Below are 20032 nucleotides of genomic sequence, written 5' to 3' on the forward strand. Positions count from 1 at the left end.
CAAGTGGGATTCATCCCAGGGATGCAAGGATGGTACAATATTTACAGAACAAAAGGAAAGACAAAAATCACATGATCATATCAATAGATGCGGAAAAAGCATTTGATAAGGTACAGCACCCATTTATGATAAAAAACACTCAGCCAAGTAGGAGTAGAGGGAGCATACCTCAACACAATAAAGGCCATATATGAGAGACCTACAGCCAACATCATACTCAATGGGCAAAAACTAAAAGCTTTTCCACAGAAATCAGGAACAAGACAAAAATGTCTGCTTTTACCACTTCTATTCAATATTGTTTTGGAAATCCTAACTACAACAATCAGACAAGAAAATAGATAAAAAGCATACAAATTGGAAAGGAGAATGCAAAACTGTAATTGTTTGCAAATGCCATGATAGTGTACATAGAAAATCCTACAAAAATCTACCCTACATAATAATTGAATTTGGCAAAATAGTGGGATACAACAAAGTCAGAAATCAAAGGCATTTTGTATATCAACAATGAAATATCAGAAATAGAAATCAGGGGGGATCGAATTTGATATATCAACAAGAAAAATAAAGCACCTAGGAATAAACTTAACCAAGGAAGTAAAAGATCTGTACTAGAAAACTACACAACACTGAAGAAAGAAATTAAGGAAAACACAGACAAATAGAAGCATATCTGTGTTCATGGATTGGAAGAATTAACATCATCAAAGTGTCCATACTACCCAAAGAAATTTATAGATTCAACACAATCCCTACTAAAATACCAGTGGCATATTTCACAGCTATAGAGCAATCATTTCAATATTTATGTGGAACCATAAACAACCCCAAAGAGCTGCAGCAATTTTAAGATAGAAAAACAAAGTAGGAGAGATCACAATACTTGATATTAAACTATATAACAGGGCCACGGTAATCAAAACAGTTTGGTACTGGCATAAAAACAGACACATAGATCAATGGAACAGAATAGAGAGCTCAGAAATAAATCCAAGTCTCTATGGTCAATATTTGACAAAGGTCAATTAATACCTGCATTAATATTTATGCAGCAGCACAAAGTGGAATAAAATAGTTTCTTCAACAAATGGTGTTGGGAGATCTGGATGACTACATGCAAAAGAATGAAAGTTGGCCACCAACTTTCACCATTCACAGAAATAAACTCAAGATGGATGAAAGACTTAAATATAAGTCATGACACCATAAAAGTCCTAGAGGAAAACATAGGCATGAAAATCTCAGATATTCCACACAGCAGTATTTTCACCAATATATCCCCTACAGCAAGGGACATAAAGTAAAGATAAACAAATGGGACCTCATCAAATTTAAAAGCTTCTGTGTGGATAAAGAAAACATCAACAAAATGAAAAGGGAGCTAACTGTGTGGGAAAATGTATCTGCCAATGATACAATGGACAGGGGTCTGATCTTCAAAATATATGAAGAACTCATACAACTCCACTCCGGGAGGTCCAATTTAAAAATGGGCAAAGGACCTGAACAGACACTTCTCCAAAGAGAATATACAGAGGGCCCAGAGACATATGAAAGGATGCTCAGTATCAATAGCTATCAGAGAGATGCAAATTAAAACCATAGTGAGATACCACTTCACACCTGTCAGAATGGCCATCATAAGCAAATCAACTTATAAGAAGTGCTGGTGGGGTTGTGGAGAAAAGGGAACCCTAGTGCACTGTTGGTGGAAATGCAGACTGGTGCAACCACTATGGAAAACAGTATGGAATTACCCCAGAAAAAATAAAAATGGAACTGTCTTTTGATCCCTGGCAATTTCACTGCTAGGATTATATCCTAAGAACCCTGAAACACCAATTCAAAAGAACCTATGCACCCCAATGTTCATAGCAGCACAATTTACGATAGCCAAGAGTTGGAAGCAACCTAAGTGCCATTAGTAAATAAATAGATAAAAAAAACTGCTACATTTACACAACGGAATACTATGCAGCAGAAAGAAAGGAGCTACTACCCTTCACAACAGCATGGATGAAACTGGAGAGCATTATGCTAAGTGAAATAAGCCAGGCAGTGAAAGACAAATACCATGTGATCTCACCTGTAAGTGGAAGCTAATCAAAAAAACAAACAAGCAAGCAAAATACAACCAGAGACATTGAGATAAATAACAAACTGACAGCCCTGGCTAATGTGGCTCAGTGGAGGCTCCCCTCAGCCTGTAAACCAAGGGGTCACTAGTTCTCATCCTAGTCTGGGCATGTGTCTGGGCTGTGGGCCAGGTCCCCAGGACCTGGCCGGAAACAAGGAGTTCTCTGGGGAATATTTGTGGGGAATATTTAATGTGTGGTTGGAAAAAACACCGCACATTGATGTTTCTCTCCCTCTCTTTCTCCCTCCCTTCCCCTCTGTCTAAAATTAATAAAATTTAAAAAAATAAAAACAAAAAAAACCTTAAAAAATAAATGAACAAGCTGACATTAACCATAAAGGAGGGAAGGGGGGATAATAGGGGATAGAGGGGAAAGGTCATCAGGAACATGTATAAAGGATATAAGGATAAAGCCAAAGCAGAGGGTAGGAGGTGGGGATGGGTGGGGGAGGGTAATGGTTAGCAGAGGAAATGAAGACAACTATACTTGAACAACTATACTTGAACAAATTTTAAAAAAAGACTTAGGAAGCCCTCTGAACCAAATATGACTCCTTGATTTGACAACTAGCTTTTGTGACTTTCAATTTTGGATTTTATTATTTTCATCCAAATTCTTAATCATTACTATCAGGAAAGCAAATATTTCTGACTTTCTTGTGCCCACACCTCTTAAAACTTTATGTCTCACCGTAATACAATCTTCCTTATCCCACACTTACTAAAAGAATATTCCCAAGTGATATACCTGAGTGAAGAATAACACAATTTCTTGTGAATATCTAACTGACATTTGGTATAGAAATGAAGCCAAAACGTCAGAAAATGAAATCTTTAACTTTTTTTTAACAGAACCTGGGCCTTCCTCAGACCACTCTGAGAATAAAAGAGAAAGACTAATTTTTCCTATTGATGTTTCTGTTGTTTCAAGGTCCTCCTCCTGCTGCAATTCCCCAAGGCAGCAAATGAAGCATTGTAAAGTCTTTAGTGGGCCTTTCAATTGGGCAATTATACATCTTTTAGACAATAAATTTTGTCCATGGTGCAGCTGATTATATTCATTTATGAAAATGACTAAAAACAATGAATCGAAATTTGTTCTGTCTGGTTCCATTCAGGCAATCATCAGAGCCGTAATAGATCGGGTAGCAGGCCTGTAACCAGGACACCTGGACTGGAGCCCAGCTCTTCGATGAACCAGGCCGTGTGAACCTGTATAAGTGAGGCCACCTCTCTAAGCCTCTAATGTTCTTATCTGTATAAAAGGGGAAGAAATGGGGCCCAACCCCCTTCAGCTCAGGGAGTTGTTGGGGTCGGGAGGGAGCGGTGTGTTTTGGGGAGGAGCACCTGCGTGTTCCCAGGCATGTTTCCAGTCCTGAAGGTGGGGGTAGCATATACGTGTTTGTTTTTCTTATTCATCTTTAAACTGTTCATCCACGTTTTATGTGCCTGTGATGTGTATGATATATTTCACAATAAATTTCTAGTGCCAGCAGTAAGCACCCGACAGACTTGACAAAGAGTAAATACAGTTGGAGTTTTCCTCCGGGGCCCCTAGCAGACAGAATAAACCTGGGTGGGAGACAAAACAATTTCTCCCATCAAATCAAAACATGTTCTTTTAAAAAAGAGTGTGATTGAAAGAGTGAAAATTTTGAGCAAAACAAAAGGGCATATCATCTTCAGTACAGTTCCCCCCGACCTGGCCCTCCAGTCCTCCTCACTGGAGGCTTTTTAGATTTCTCTCCAGAAATAGTCTGAACAGCCAAAGAAGGAGAGAATCTCAAAAGCGGCAGGAAAGAAGCATATGGAAGTGTGTGTGTGTGTGTGTGTGCACCACTTTTTCATGTAAGTGGAAGCATTACATATGCTGCTCCGTACTTTGCATTTTTCCATTTATCTCGGAGAGCTTTCATTATCAGCCTTGTGGATTTAAGTTCTGCTTCTCTTCACAGCATTTGTGTGTGTGTGTGTGTGTGGTGGGGCGGGGGGAGGGAGCTGTGCTACACTTTGTTTAACCAGACCTTCCTGATCAATGTTTAGGGTTTTTCACTGTCTTCTCTCGCCCACATTCCTGCAGGAACCATCTTTGTGCTCGCACCTTCTCACAGGTATATGAGTGTATATATAAATATACTCATATATTTACTCCTCACAGTGAATATATGAGTATATATTTACCTGTGGAGTAAATCCCAGAGCGCAATGGGTGGATCAAAAGGTAGATCCATTTAAATTTCAGTAGCTGATGCCTAAATCCCCCCAAAGAGAGTACCCTTTACACTCCCCTCGGTGTGACACAGGAGTACTGCTTTCCTGACACACCTGGGACATGTGCTCGGTTAGTCTTTGCACTTAGAACCTAGGAGGTGAGGGTAGTGTTTCATCATCTGGACTTAACTCTCTAACTCTTAGGGAAGATGGGGCATTCTTTTCTTTCTTTGAACTTCCCGTTTGGTTCCATTGCCCATTTTTCTTTTGGTTTCTTGTTCCTTTACATATTGCTTTTTAACCACTCTTTATATACAAACCCTTTGCAATTATTTTTCTAGGTGTGTGTTTCTCCTTTGTTATTGCTAGTAGAATTTTCCTCTTGCAGAAATTTTTAGTTATTAGATAGTCAAATGTATCACTTGTACTTCTCTCTGTATAGTATGGGGGTTGTTTCATCCCCAGAAAAGTATTTCCTAATCTAATGCCATAATAAATATTTTCCCCAAGTTTTCCTCTGGTATTTTTACTAGTTTCTTTTTTAGTTTTAAGTTTTTGATCAATATCATTTGATTAACTTATTTAGTGTAAGGAGAGAAGTAAGGATTCGGCTTTTTATTTTCTCCCAGGATGTCTACTCTATTTCTTAACTAATATGTTTTCTCCCCACAATTTTGAAATGCCACATTTTGGGGGTCTAAAAATTGCTGTGTCAGAGATTTAAAATTCATGGATGGCAAATTGATAAATTAACTAAGTCCTTCTTATAACCATCAAAGAACCTTCAAAGAACCATCAAAACAGCAGTGTAAATAGAGTGGGCAAATCAGATGCTGGGCCCTGTTCTGAGTTTGTTGCACGTATTTGCTCATTCAGTGCACACACCCCACGCCCATGCTACAAGGTAGGTGTTATGAGCTTGACCTTCAGCCAGGGCACTGATGCACAGAGAGGTTCAGTACGATGTCCGAGGTCACACAGCTCTGAACGGCGGTAGTGATTTGAACACAGGCAGTTTGGCTTCAGCATCCGTGCTCCTGTGCATGTACTCTGCTGCCTCCAGGAAAGGGAAACACTGTGTGGGCACTGCTCTTGGACCTTCACTTCTAACAGTTTTATTTACTCTTCACAACAGTCCTCAGAAGTAAGCACAACTACTCTCTCTATTTTACAGATGAGCAAACTGAGGCAGGGTGTAACTGGAGGACAGAGGAAAAGGGACGGGGAAGCAGTGCGATGTGAGTCCAGAGGAAGAGGAATTCTGCTCTGTCTCTAGAGCAGCGAGGAATCACAGACGCGTTTGAATCAGGACTGGCCCCATCAGATTTGGTTTTTGTGAAGCTCCCTGGGAGCGGCGTGGAGGATGGGTGGGAGCAGGGGCTGTGCAGTGCGTGGGGGGAACCGGATATCAGGCTAGTACCACGCTGCAGCGAGCCCCCCCACCACAGGTGGCCATCGGCTGTGGGTAGGCAGCATCCCCGTGGCATGAGGATGACTCCCCTGGGGTGCCAGGGACAGAGCTTAAGACAGGTGCTCATATTATTCACATTTTCAGAGAAAACCAAAAGGTCAAGAGGTTAAGTGCCTTGCCCCTTGCTCCTAACCACTAAACCTAGTGACCCTCTTTAGTTAGGTTCACAGGTTGAGGCCTTTGCACCCAGGGGAGCAGACTCAGTACCGCTTGAAAATTGAATCTGGCAGTTCCTTGACCGACCCATTTTCTCAGAATGTGATAGAAATCGAGGAGATCCTGCTGACATTGTTGGGGGATGAGCTTCTGATATCACATATCTTCGGATCTGTTAAAGGTTTCTTTTCTGTCTTTGGTTAACTTTTCCTTCGACTTCTGCCTATTCTCCCGAAGTTACTTTGTGAATTTCTGTAACGGCTTTCTTCTTGTCCCAATAAAGGGCAAGCACAGGGCCCTCGGCCGCTGCGCTGCTCTGACCCTGCCTCTCTCCCTGCAGATCCGAGTGATGGTGGACCTGTGCAACAGCACCAAGGGGATCTGCCTCACAGGTATGCTGACTGCGCCCTGCAAGGCGCACAGGTGTCCTCTCCAAGGGGCCGGGACCCAATGACACCCACTGACACTGCAGGTTATAAAAAGATGTGTTGGTTTGCTTCTACCACATGTTTTTAATGGGATGAAAAGCAATTGTAACATAGCTATGAAAAATACTATTTTCGGTATTGCCGTAGACATATAGCCATGGTAAATAATGAGGTCTTGGGCAATTAGAAACGTGTGGCACCTTGAACTGGTGCCACAGATGTTTCCCTATTCCAGTGTTTTACAGGGGAGAGCAAGAAAGGAAAAAGACCTTGCTAAACGTAGCATTCTCTTACTAGAAGTAACTGTTTCCCCACATCATACCTATGCAATCCGCAGAGCATGAGTGGGAAGCTCTAGGAGCAAATTGCTAACCAGTCAGGAAAACACTTTATGAAGAGTGGTCTATGTGGTGCCTACTGTGTGCTGGGGGACCGGCAGTTGGTCACTCGCTGACCCCCTCTACTCAGTCATCCGAGGACAAGTAGAAGAGACTCAGCCTTCAGGCAGAGCAAGGCTCAGCACCGGGAAGGGCTGATGGGTGGGGCTGGGAGGAGGGGAGTGGTTTTAATATGCTTGTCCACACCTGAGTCTGACAGAGTCCTGCGTCTCACCTGAGGGGACGGGCACCTACCTCCTGACTTCGGAAGCTGGGAGCAAGGAATTCGTGTTTGCTCCCCACCCCACTGTGGGCCTGCAGAGCCCGGTCCCAGGCATTGCATTTACTGCCTCTCCAAGGAGAGTGTAGCACTCTGAAAAAATAAAGAACTGTTTTTGCAGTAAAAGTCTATGACGGAGCCCCGGCCAGTGGCTCAGTCGAATGGAGCACTGTCCAGGCCAGGGGACATAACTGTGTTGCCTGTTGGATCCCCATTGGGGTGCATACAGGAGGTAACCCACTGACGTTTCTCTCTCACAGTAATGTCTCTCCCTCTCTCTTTCTTTTTATTGCTCTGTTTCTGTCCTTCTTCCTCTCTCCCCTTTTCTCTCTCTCAAAAAAATCAGTAGAAATCTCCTCAGGTGAGGATTTTTAAAAAGTCTATTATGGAATAAATACACACTGTCATGGACTTAACAGTGTGACCAAAGACTATGTCACCTCTGAAGCTTTGCTGGGCCAGCCTCAGCCTATGACCCCAGGCTCTGGGGAGGCCCCATTCGCACTCTGGTCCCAGCCAGGGCTGCACTGCCCGGGGCTGAAAAACCCTGCCCGGTGTCCGCTGAGTAGTCAGAAGCTCCCCCGCTTTCGGCAGTGGTCTCCCCAGTGCCTCATGTTACCGGTGTGCACTAGGTGCTCAGGGCGAGTTTGCCAAGTGACTGAATCTGGGGTTTACGTACGCGGTTAATGGGGGTGGTGGGTGGGTGAGAAAGACACGTCCCCGAGGAACACTGAGTCCAAGTCTGACTCTCATTCACTTAGTTTGGCCTCGGAGAGAAAAGCTGTGATCCCGGGCTTCTTGGTAAATGCTAATTGAGTTACTCTGTCACATTTCAGCCCTCACAGAAAATGAAGTATCTTCAGAACAGGCTGGTCCCTTATTCTGAAACTCTTGCGGCTTAAGCACCTTTCTTCCATCTCTTGAAGTCCCTTTTTAGAGTTCCCACGTGTGACAGTAATGAGTGCTAGAGAAACGCGCAGATGGGTGGAATTATAGACACAAAAGCCTATTGAGAGGCACAGGAGAAGCCTCTTCCTTTTTGATTTTTACAGTGACAGAAGGAGAGCGATTCTGTGCAGTGAATGCGTGATGGACCCATTGAGACCACTTAGGGGAGACTGATCGAGGGCGGGGACCGCATCCTTACTGGAGGCTATTCTTCGGCACCTAAGAATGCTTTTCAAAAGCCAGGACCTTCTCCTTTCTTACATACAAGCTTGAAATGGGGCCTCCTTTTACACAGAAAGCTCTTCCATTAAAACTTCGGTGTGAAAAGTACAAGTTACAAAGTGAGATGGTGCCTTGGGATGTGCCAGGCTGCCTGGGGGTGGCGGGGGGTGGGGAGGGTGACAGGACTGAACTGGCCCCTTCGGGAGGTGGGTGAGAGAGCCTTGGCCCAGCGCCCCAGCGAGGTGCGGGCAGGAAGGGTCTCCAGGGCAGACCCCGGCCGGGGCCTGAGAACAAGATCTGGCTTTACACTGGGCTTGTTTTTTGAAAAAGCAGGCACTTGGGACAAGGGGCTAGTCCAGCTGTGACCATGAGGCCGAATTCCTGTCCCTTTTCCTGGACTGAGCTGTGGTTACTACGGGGACAAGGACAGATACCATGAAGTTTTGTGCAGCCTGTGACACTCAGGTGGAGATGAGGACAATTCACTAGCTACAGTACTTGGCGGGGTTTGCAGGTGCGGGGTTTGTCAAACAACATAGGCTTTTCTGGATGCTTCTGACCCCGAGCCCAGATTTCCTCGGAGCCCCCGAGAGCCGGTGCCTTGAAGAAGGCAGGTCCGTGGGGCACCCTTCACTTCCAGCAGCCTCCCCACGTGGACCTGCTGGAAACCTCTAGGCCGTCACCTTGCTGAACTGCTTGTCAGGGCGGTGCTCACTCTCCTTGCAGCCAGTGACTCCAACCCAGCCACGACACTTGGCACTACTCCTTATCCTGTGTCTGGGCAGACATCAATGATGGAGCACAGTCACTGCTGGGCAGGCTCATGGCGTCTTTTCTGGCTCAGCAGAAAGTGGTATTAATTGACTAGAATTGGCACTTGAAATAAAACCTATTTGCCATCCCCACTCTGATTTTTTAAGGTTACCGTACCCATAGTTCAACACTGAAATGCATCAAATAAATGGGATTGGGTCAAAGCTGCAGTTCATTTTCTTAATTTTTATTGGATTTATTGGGGTGACATTGGTGAAGAAAATTGTGTAGGTTTCACGTGCACAACGCTGTCACACAAAGCTGCTATTTAATGGGAGCAGGTGAGGAAAGATGACCAAGTCAGGTGCCTTCGGGCTGGCCCAGTGGCTGGTGGCGAGGTGACTCCAGAGGGTGTACCAGTACTCAGAGGGTGGGGACTGAGACCTCAACGCTGTAGCCAGCGCAACTTCCGGTAAAAGGATGAACAGGTCATTCTCAGCGAGTGCAGCTGATTACGTTTCATTCAGTGGGCCTCCCTGAGCAAACTAGCCAGTCGTTTGATTCGGCTCCAAGTGTGAGAGCTTGGGCCCTCTCAGGCCATCCCTGCAGGAGAGCTATGCATGTAAGTCCCCCAGAGGGACGGGGAGACGATACCTCCTCTGGCCAGGGCTCCCTTCTGGCTCTGCAGGTGTGGCTGGTGTGAATACTGAGCCCCTGGGAGCCCTTGCTGGGGTGAGACGTGGAAGGATGAGGACTGCAGACTTCGGCTCGCAGATGTGCTCTTGTCATGGCAATATCAGGCTTGCAAAGTTGCACGTTCCACCAGCTCTTCCTGAAGCAGCAGAACCAGACCTCACTTCCTAAAATGTTGCTGCTTGAGGAATGTCTGACTCCTTCCTCCCCTTTATCAGCAAGCCTTTCGGAAACATGTAGCTGCGTCCTCTGTGATCGTCGCTGTGCTTGGCAGGTACCCTGAGCTATGCAACACCTGCTCCAACACTGCCCTGGGTGAAAGGGGAGGCTACAAAGGGTGATTGGAGACAAGTGCCTCTAGATCACAATCAGGAGGTTTGGAATGGCCGTGGTGGGAGGAGCCAGGTGGGCGAGGTTTCCAGGGGCGTAGCTTCACCCACGGACTAGTGCCTGCCCTTGAAGACAGGAATTGAGCCTTGTACTTCTTTACCTTTCATTCCCCATAACTGTGGTGACTGTATTTTCCATTTCAATTAAGATTCTTCATTTTTCTAGAAGCAGGACCCTACTAGAGCTAATTGAGGGGGAAAAAACGGGCGTGGGGTTACAAATTATTCTAAAGATAGAGGGGTGTATTTGTCAAGGTAGGTTAGCCCATGTTCTGGTAACAAGTAAACCACAAACTCTCAGTGGCCTGAGCCAAAAAAGGCTTATTTCTCACCACAAAGTCCGGCAGGGTTTGGCTGACTCAAGGGCACCCAAGCTGCTGCCATTTTGTGGTGCCACCATTTCATTACCAGGCACCAGGGCTTCTCCCGAGGCAGAAAGAGGGGACCAGAGGTGCCGTAAAAGGTCAGGCCTGAAAGTATCTCCCCACCCTGACCCAAGGATCCCACAGGTCAAAACCCCAGCATTCACACTGCCCCAAACTCACCTCAAGGAAGCCTGGGAAATACAGTCCCTGTGTGTCCAGGAAGAGGACAGTGAAACTGAGTCTGGTGACACAGAGCTTGCTTCTTGGCAAGGGTGACCTGCGGAGAGATTTGGGAGAAGGGTGGGACGCCCCTAGGGACCCACGTGGTGCCTCTCTCAGTCTGTCTGCCTTTCTCCTTGCTTCTCTCCACTTCATTCTCTTCTCTCTGAAGACTGGCCACCCCCCCCCCCAACCCCCGTGCAAGGCTATTCACAGACCTGTAGTTTATGAGGTGAGCTAAGCATGTGATGGGTCAATTTTACATTTTAAGGAGGAAGAAATGTAAGGGGCTCAGCTCCCATGGAGGATGCCGCCAATTCTAGTGGACTCTTCCCAGTGTGGTGGCGCAGGTGGTCAGAGCCAGCTGGGTCACTCGCTGAGTCCAGTGCACAGCCAAAAAAGTGCAGGAGCCCTTGTTCTAAAAGCAAGAAGAAGGCTTTACTCCTTCCTTTCACAGTCTCCCTTGCAACCTGCTATGGTAGGGCTTTTTGGTTTGCTAGTTAATATTGGACACTCCGAGGTGTGGCTTACTCACCTAGTGAGTATAGACCCTCACAGGCACAGGGGCACCGCCCTGTGACTCAAGCATGCAGGGCACACCGTAGCCCCAACTTTGCCTGTACTCCTGCTGGGTCCCCACTGGGATGGGAGGCGGCAGCCCTCACTGACGGAGTGGGGAGCAGGGAGCAAGCCTGACCTGGGGAGGCAGGGAGGTGGGGGAGTCCCACATGGGCACCAAGGTCCCAAGTCCCTAGAATGCGCTTCGTCGTCCCATCGGACTTCATTTACAGAACATAAATTCTAAAGTAAAATGAGTAAGAATTTCTAGATGGCAACCACAGGGCATTATGCGAAAACACAGGGCCCCTTCTGAGTGTGGGGCCCTGTCAGCTGCTCTGGTGGCAGGTCCAGGAAACCAGGCCTGGTACAGTATCAACAGGATACACTGTCCACAGGTACTCCTAGCGGGTCTGTAATTCAGAAAAGGAGGAGGGTCAGGAGCTGAGAAACAGCTTCTAAATGCCCAGTCGGCACATATATATAATGTGACATTGACATTGTTATGATGCGGCCCTGTAGGGCCTCCTCCAACTGTAGGGAGCCCGTGGGCAGCTCAGCTGGCACCCTGAGAAGACAGTGGGGTGAAGCTTGCTGTCACTGGAGCACCCTCCTCTGAGCTCTTGGGACTGTCTGTCATCCTCTCTCTTCCCAAATTCTCTTCTCCAATAGCTTCAGGGCACAGAACCTGCTGGATTCCATGCCCCCCGCTACATACACACACACACACACACACACACACACGTCTTCAGATCACTCCCTCTCTTTTCCTGGTACCTTTTCTATCACCGGCCTCCCCCAACCCCTCTGAACTTCCAAATTTGGTTGGCCCAGGCATTTTACTTTCTCCTCAAAGCGAATAGCTCTCCACCTTTCCAGGGTCAGGGACCCCTTCAAGGATCTACTGTTAGTGACTGTTAGTGATTCTTTTCCTAGAAAATGTTCACACCAGGTGGGAAGTGGGAAGGAACCCAGGTCCATCTGCATCCTAATCTCTGGCCATGCTTGGTAAAAATGCAGGTTCTTGGGCCTCTGTATCCAGACTGAATTAGAATCTCCAGATGGGACCCAGGTAGCTGCATTGCAGCAAGCATTCCAGGGGGTTCTGTGGACTCAGTGAGTAAGAACTGCAGTCATAGGATGTCCAGGGGTCGTCAGGAAATCCGAATCTAAGCACTTCCCTCCAGGGACAGCCTTGGCCATGGCTGATGAGTCCTGGTACGCAGCTCCGGCCAGGACCTCTGCCCCGTAAACCTGCCATGTGGACGTGGTTACAGGGCTGTCCCGGGGAATTTGAAGCCTGTTACATAGAGCTGATTCTTTCTTGTTTACCTTTTTTCCCTACCAATCTGCACATCTGTACTTGACTCCATCTGCAGCTGGGAGTGGTGACGGATTGATTTCTGTGGACCTCTGTCAGCTGTCCACATCACCCCTCCCCGGCCAGTGGATGTGTGCACTGCCTTGTGGAAAAGTCATGTGGCCACAGGCTACGCTAACCCTACAAAATCTGGTGCCATTTTCAACAAATCATGTCTACTCAAAGTAGGACTATGTATACTGAAAGCATACCTTCAAACATGTATTCTTCGATGAGTCCCCATGTATGTAAAAATAGATTCTCTCCATCAGTACCCTAGGCCTTCTTTGCCTCCTACCTAATCGGATGTGGGACCCTGCCCATTCTTCTGCTGAAATACCTTTGGAGTTTCTAGCTTTCTCTACAGTCACCAACCACATTTATCCATAACCTTGCTGCTAATTTTAACTACAAAGACCCTCTGGCTATTTTCCCCCAAACATTCTCTTCCCTCTTTCTCTCTCTCATCTTATTTCCAAGTTCTCGTCAACTGGAAGTTCCCATCTGCCTGGAAGATCTCAAATGCAGACTTCACAGTGTTGCCCCCACCCCACCCCCCGCCTTTAGAATCTACTGTAGCTCCCTAGTGCCCCACAGATACTGTCTGCACCTCTCCACTTGGCATTCAAGCACTACCGCCCCACATCTGCCCCTCTGAGTACTGACTCAGCCTCATCTCCACACACCAGCTTGACCAATCTTCTTCCTGGCCTACCCTAAACCATGCATGTTCCCACTGCTGTACTTCCGCTCCTGCTGGTCCCCATCATGGGATGTGCAGCCTTCCCTCACCCCTGCAGCCTCTGCAGGCCCACTGTTTCCTCAGCAGCCCAGCTCGTGGCTCACCCTCTCTGCAGGCCTTCCGGGGCAGCCGTGTGCCTCGACTGCCCCAGTGCCCCCTCTGGGGGTTTGGTCCTCTGTAGCTGGCCCGCATTTCATTCTGATTTCCAAGGGTCTACCTTCCCCAGGTAGGTTGTAAATGTAACAGACACAGGGACCAAGATTTCTGCTTCTTAGCAGATTTTGGTGCACGTAGTAGGTGCTTAGTAAATGGTGATTTTCCTGAAAGGCCCTGAGCTTGGATTTACGGGAAGACCTTTGCACTGCAGTGTTGGCAGTCATTCCACGTAGTCCGGAGACACCAAAGGGCCTTCTCTGCTCTCCTACAACCTCATTAGCTTGTCTGAATGCTCCAAAAGAGTAATTGATAAGACTCTCCTGTTTGGGGGAGCAAAATCTTTTTTGTTAGATTCTGTGTAAGTGATTCACCCAAACCCCCTTAGATTTTCTGGGTGATTGCACACCAAGGAAAGTACTCGTTACCTGATCTGGGCCCTCGGTTTTTCTCAGGCTCTTTCATGCCACAAAATAGAGGCTGGGCGGGCCGGCCTCTGCCAGCAGCTCCCCTCAGCCGTGGTGGTGGTGGTGGCGTGGAGGAGACAAACTGGCTGCGCGGGAGCACTTGGGACTGCTCTCCTGACGGCCAGACGGCAGCCCACCCTTTGCTGATGCTTACTTACCTGTGCCAGGGCTGCAGGAGTGCCTACCTGTACTGTCACCCAACCTCATTTAATTAGGTTAATTGCTTGAGAGATGACTAATTTCTGAATCAATTCAGTTATTCTTCGTCCATCGAAACTTAAACAGAAGTCATTTTGATTGGTGAATGGGTCTGTGTTGAATCGATGTGAAGAATCTTTTAGGCAAATAGGCTGAGTTCTGAGTGTAAGGCGTGGGGTGGTGGCCCACTTGTACATTTTAGGAGGGGAAGGTGTTTTGGGGGTGTGGAGCTGGCTCTGCTTTCTTCCACCTATAGTTTATCATCTACATTTCTTTTTCTATTGTAGGACCACCTGGCCCACCAGGTAAGAGCCCATGGTTTTCCTAGCTCTTGGGGTGGGGGGATGTGGGTGGCTATCTGCCCAAGATCACTCAGAAGGGACTGGGGTGAGGAAGGCAGAGGAGTCTAGAGGCAGCTTGGCCATCAGTGCATCCCTTCCCTCTCCCCCCTCCAATTGTGGGCTCTCCTGCCCCTCCCACTTGAGAACCTACCATCACCATTCCCTACCCGTCACTGCCTGGGCAAGGGCAGCAAAGGTAGAGAAGGAAGGGGGGAAGGAACGGGCTGACGCCTGTCCAGTTTCACTGGCCAGAGGGAACCCCCTTTGCGTCAGTGAGGGGACTTTTAAACGCTCCTGTTTCCCGTGTTCTGACACAGGACCTCCAGGCGCTGATGGCTTACCAGGACATAACGGGTCGGATGGCCAGCCTGGTCCCCAGGGCCCAAAAGGCGAAAAAGGAGCAAATGGAAAAAGAGGAAAAATGGGTATTTTGTCAACGCTTTCATTATTTTCTTTGTTGCTTGTCTCTGTTACTGCGTTTTGAATGGGGTGAAGTGTGTCCAGTGGCCAAAACGTGTTGCCTCTTTGCATGCCAGGTGGGTTCCACTCTCGCCTGAGAGCTGCTGTGTTTCGGGGGCCCAGGGCATTCTTTCTGGAACTGACAGTGGTTTAGCTCCAACTCGACAAGCAGTCTCCCTGGGGATTGATTGCTCTGACGCAGACTGACAGATGGAAGGGGGAGGAGCCGGCGCCCTAGGACCCTCTCCCCATCTCACGGTGCCACACCCAAGTCACTCCAAGGGTCAGCGCCTGCCTTGCCCTCCCACTGCCTTCTCCTGCCCAGAAACTGTCTGTGTTTGATTGGAAATCGTCTGAGTGATGGCAGCCCCTGGGTTTCCAGCTAAAGGAACAGCTGGAATGGCTTGAATAAAATGGCAGCACCCAGGCCTCCCTGAGTCTGGCACTCGGGTTGCAGGGTCTTAGCCGTCAGGGTCCCCTGTCCATGGGTCTCGGGATGGTTACAAAGGTATGGCTGCTATCTCTGAGATTTCCTCTGCCCTGCTGTGAGCAGCAGCATTGCCATCCCCAGAAGCAAAGGCCCAGAGCACCGAGGTGTCAGATGTGCCCAGGAACCAGAGAAGTAGGGGCCCGCGCAAGGCCTGGCAGGAGGCTGGGGTGTGGGCTGCGGTGGGTTCTGAAGGGCTCTGAGCTCCGGTGCTGGGGAGTTGTGGAGAAGGCCTGGGCAGAGTCACTGAAGAAAGCTGGTACATGCATGGTGGACACTCGACTGCAGGGTATAGAGAATGTCCAGGAAGCTTCTACGAAGGCCTGGTGCTCAGCCACTGTGTCACATGGAGGCTCCACCACACCCTCTTGTCTATTTTCAAACCCTTGGCTCTGCTGCTCCAACTCACTTGCACAAGCCCTGGGCTAGAAGAGCTACTAGGAAATTCTTCCAGGCAGCACAGTAACCGCTGCTCGTATTTCCATGTCAATTTTAGTGAGAGCCAGTGGAGAGGGAGGAAGTTGTTGAGGGGCTCTGCCCCTCTGCAAAACCTACGTGCCCATGTTTCCAGGGGCCAGCCGCTGGGCAACATGGCCCAGCTCGGTCCCCAGAAGGCCAGCAATTAAAGCTGGAATTACAGAGCAGTTTTAGATCATCCCATGTTGCATAGTAATTATGATTATAAATGAACATCAGCACTGAATAGTGATGACTGTCCATGTGCAGACATTGGCTTATCCTGGGCAGCCCCCAGAAATGTGACCCAGTCGTGAGCATTCAGCACTGAGTATTATGAGGGGCAGCTAGGAGGGGAGGGTCCACAGTGCTAGCATCAGGAGTGGGACAGGTAGGAAAGGCGTGGTTTTCCAGAAGGGTTAGAGATGGATCTCTGGCTCTGCAGAGGTGTACTTGGCCCTCACCACCCAGGGAGGGCAGGAAAGAAAAAGTTCACTCGTTTAGGTGTTGCGTGTTTATGTGGCAGGTACTGTTCTAGACAGAGATCCAGAAATGAAAAGGCTGACAAAATCCCTGCCTTCATAAAGCTGCCATTCGAATCTGGGCAGATGAACAATAAACAAGATAAATAAGTAGAATATATTGTCTGTTACCTGGTGCTAAGAGAAAAAATAGAATCAGGAGAAGGGGTGGGAAGTGTGTGGGTGCAGAGTGTGACTGTAGAGTGGGGAGCCACGAAAGACCCCCTGAAGAGGGAGCGTTGGGGGGACACCTGGAGGAGGTGAGAGCGGGAGTCCCAGGGGCCCTGGTGGGGGCGGTTTTTGTGCTCAGCTGAGCACAAAAATCCAGCTTGCCCTCAGGGTCCGAGAAGGTGCCAGGAAGCCAGGGTGGCTGAACAGAGAGGATAAGAGGTAAGAGGCCAAATCAGGTCGGTCCCAGGCATTTGAAGAGTTGTGGTTTGTACTCAGAGTGAGATGGGGAGAATTTGCGGCAGAGCAGGGACCTGCCCTGTCTCGATGGTGAACCAATCACCCTGCTGAAAAAAGGTAGCAGGACAGAGAAGGCTTGGAGGGGGCAGCAGAGGATGAATGAGAAGGTGCTGGATTCTGTTTATCTTTTGAGATTGGCCAAACCCTCCTTTCCTGGAAATCCCATGGAAATGGCAGCAAAGACTCAGACCTTCCCAGTGAGGAGGCCTCTGGGGCTCAGCTAGATCAGCACTTAGCACAAGAAGTTTCCATTAAGGCTGAGGTTAGAATGGGAGGCCCTGAGGGCCCAGCAGGGAGTCCTTGCCCTAGGCCAGGGAAGTGGATGCTACCCACCCTTCTAGAAGTGTAAAGACAATGGCTATCTGAAGAGCTGGCTCTATGGGAAGAGGTTTTGACCGTATTTTCAGCCCTGGGCCAGCTCAGACTCCAGCCCTGACTCTCAGACTCCAGAGCAAAAGCTTGCTCTCTCCAGTGCCCCTACTAGAGGACCCAGGGCTGTGCTTTCCCTCCCCCTCCCTACCTGAGCCCTAGAATGTTCATCCTACCCAACAGTCAAATTTCCTGGAGGGGGCCCAGAGCTGGCAGAGCCACAGAGGGGAAATGGCTCTATTCTGAGAGCAGTGAGAAGCCACTGATGGGGTGTCAGGTAGGAGACAGTGAATGATCAAGTCTGCCTTTATAAATTACCACTGTAATTGCTGTGTGAGAACACACTGAAATAAGCACAGGAGACAAGCAAGAGTGGAGGCTGGGAGAAGGTTCAGATGCTTCTCAAAATGCAGGTGGAAGGGATGACAGGTGGGGGTGTGGAGAGCAAATGGAGTGGAGTATATTTGGGGGTGAAGTCAGCAGTCCATGACGGTAGGTGGATATATAGAGGAAGGGGGAGGGAGGCACCCCTAGGGACTCCGTGGGGTCTCTGCCCTGCCTGACCTGAGGTGGGAGCCCTGCACTGACTCAGGTTCAGGGACACAGTCAGGAGCTCAGTGGCAGATGTGCTGGGACTGAGATATCAGGGGAGGAGATGCCAGGCACCCTGGAGATGCAGATAGATCTGCAGTCAGGGGAGACCATGGGAATAGAGTCTATGTCAGGGAGTATCAGAGACCACCGTCCTGCAGGCCTGGTGCACGCAGAGCCTGGTGCATAGAGAGCCTGGGCAGAGCCCAGAGGAGCAGCAGCATCTAGTGACCCAGCAGAAGTGAGCCTCTGGGCGAGCCAAGGACAGTACTGAGCAGAAGACGGTGGACATATTTGTTAGCAGATATTTACTGGACAAGTTCAAAATACTGCTGAGGAAACAAAACACATGCAGCCCCTATTCTAGAACTTTCCATCTAATTGTTAAAGTAAAAAATCTAAAACATCTGTGCTCACAACATGAGATGCACGTTTGAAGGAAAGAACATGAGATACACTAGCCTGATGAAATCAGAGTTTCAGAGCTACAGCCTAGGAGTTATTTCCAGGGGGCGGAAGCATCGAAGTTAACCCCCAGCGTCTTTCGTTAGTCGTGCTGAGCTTGGTGGAGGAGTAGTAGGGGCCAGAGCCTGAGGCCTCAGTTTGAGTTCTGGCTCTTCCACTTCCTAGCTGTGTGCCCTGGGGCACATTACTTAATCGGTCTTTGCCTCGGTTTCCTCATCTATATAATGGGGAAATAATAGTGTCAACCTCATAGCATTGTTAGGAAGACTGAACAAGTGGGTGTGTGTAAACTCGTATACGTATAATACGCATGGTAGCTGGAGTAGAGCTTGACACAGAATAAGTACTGTATTAATGTCAGCTATTGTTTCCAAAAATGGGCAAGGAGAAACTTGGTTTTAGACCAAAAGGAAATCTAAGTGGAAATCCCTATAGTTATTTGACAACACCGACTTAGATTTGGAGAGAAGAACGGAACGTAAAAGAGACTTAAATGTTGTCATTTTGCAACGAGCATCTTCTATGAAGTTTGACATTCTGTTGCCACAAAACCAAACATTTCCTGGCTCTCCATCTGTCTCACCTTCTCCCTTAACAGTGAATGCTGCAGTGCCTTCTCTAAAAATCAAATCCTCATAAAAACAGAAATAAACACCCTCCCCCTCATTCATCCCAGTCTTGGAACTGGGTGTTGTTGACACCCCCCAGCCCCCGCCCCACCCCTCAGTCTGTGACAGATGGTCCTGCCAAAAATAAGCCATCCTCCTCACCCCCTGCTGCGAAGAGGTTGGAGCTGACCCTGCAACACCACACACCTCCCAACTCTGGAGCTGGCAAGACGGCTTCTTTTGAGCGGGCGCCGTGAGAAAGGAAAACAGCAGAGAGCACTCCAGCAAGCTGAGTCTGGCCTTTCTCCCCTGGCAGAATGTGCTGCCTCCAGGCCTGACAGGAGCTGTGGTGCAAACAATGCCAGAGTCCAGGCGACACAGGGGACCGTGTGAGCACAGCCGGGCGGAGTAGAAAGGGCCTCGCACACACGGGGCCTCTGATGGTGAAGGAGATTATAGGAAGCAGTGCACTTCTGACACCAAGGCCTGGCCCGGAGCTTTATCAACAGAGATCAAGGGGAGCTTTGTCAGGGGCAGTGGTCACAAGAGGGCAGAGACAAAAACCGTGTTGTGTGCAGACAAAATGTCTCCCACCCTCTGTTTCTTTTTTTCAAAATTTTATTAATGTATTGGGGTGACATTGGTTAAATAAAAGGATGTCGGTTTCAGGTGTACCAGTCTATAACACATCATCTGTATGTTGTATTATGTGTTTACTGCCCCAAGTCAAGTGTCCTTCCATCACCATTTACCCCCCTTTACCCTCTTCTACCTCCCCCACGCCCTGTCCCTCTGGTAAGCACCGTACTGTGGTCCGCGCCTGGGAGTGCTTGTTTGTTTGTTTGCTCAGTCCCTTTACCTTTTTCACCCAGCCTCCCCAGGACCCCCCAGGTGCCTTCCCTCTGACAGCTGTTTTTATGAGTCTTTTTCTATTTTGTTTGTTAGTTTATTTTGTTCAGTAGATTCTACATATAAGTGAGATCATATGGTATTTGTCTTTCTCTGACTGGCTTATTTCACTTCATAATACTCTCCAAATCCATCCATGCTGTTGCAAAAGGTATGATTTCCTTCTTTTTAATGCCTGAGTGGTATTCCATGTGTAAATATACCACAGCTTATTTATCCATTCATCTG

General features: G+C 48.3%; 1 protein-coding gene across 2 annotated transcripts in view; it reads left to right on the top strand.

Annotated features, from left to right (window-relative positions):
- Window positions 1-20032, top strand: part of GLDN (gliomedin) — a 68699-nt gene that overhangs the window by 33894 nt on the left and 14773 nt on the right. For both annotated transcript variants that reach the window (XM_037054630.1, XM_037054631.1), the window contains exons 2-4: window positions 6319-6370; window positions 14418-14435; window positions 14789-14896. In XM_037054630.1, the coding sequence (XP_036910525.1) occupies window positions 6328-6370; window positions 14418-14435; window positions 14789-14896 (169 nt within the window). In that variant the 5' untranslated portion in view covers window positions 6319-6327. The remainder of the gene's footprint in view (window positions 1-6318; window positions 6371-14417; window positions 14436-14788; window positions 14897-20032) is intronic.

The sequence above is a fragment of the Sturnira hondurensis genome, unplaced genomic scaffold, assembly GCF_014824575.4.
Source record: "Sturnira hondurensis isolate 20B ecotype Veracruz unplaced genomic scaffold, ASM1482457v3 Scaffold0008196, whole genome shotgun sequence".
Lineage (NCBI taxonomy): Eukaryota > Metazoa > Chordata > Mammalia > Chiroptera > Phyllostomidae > Sturnira > Sturnira hondurensis.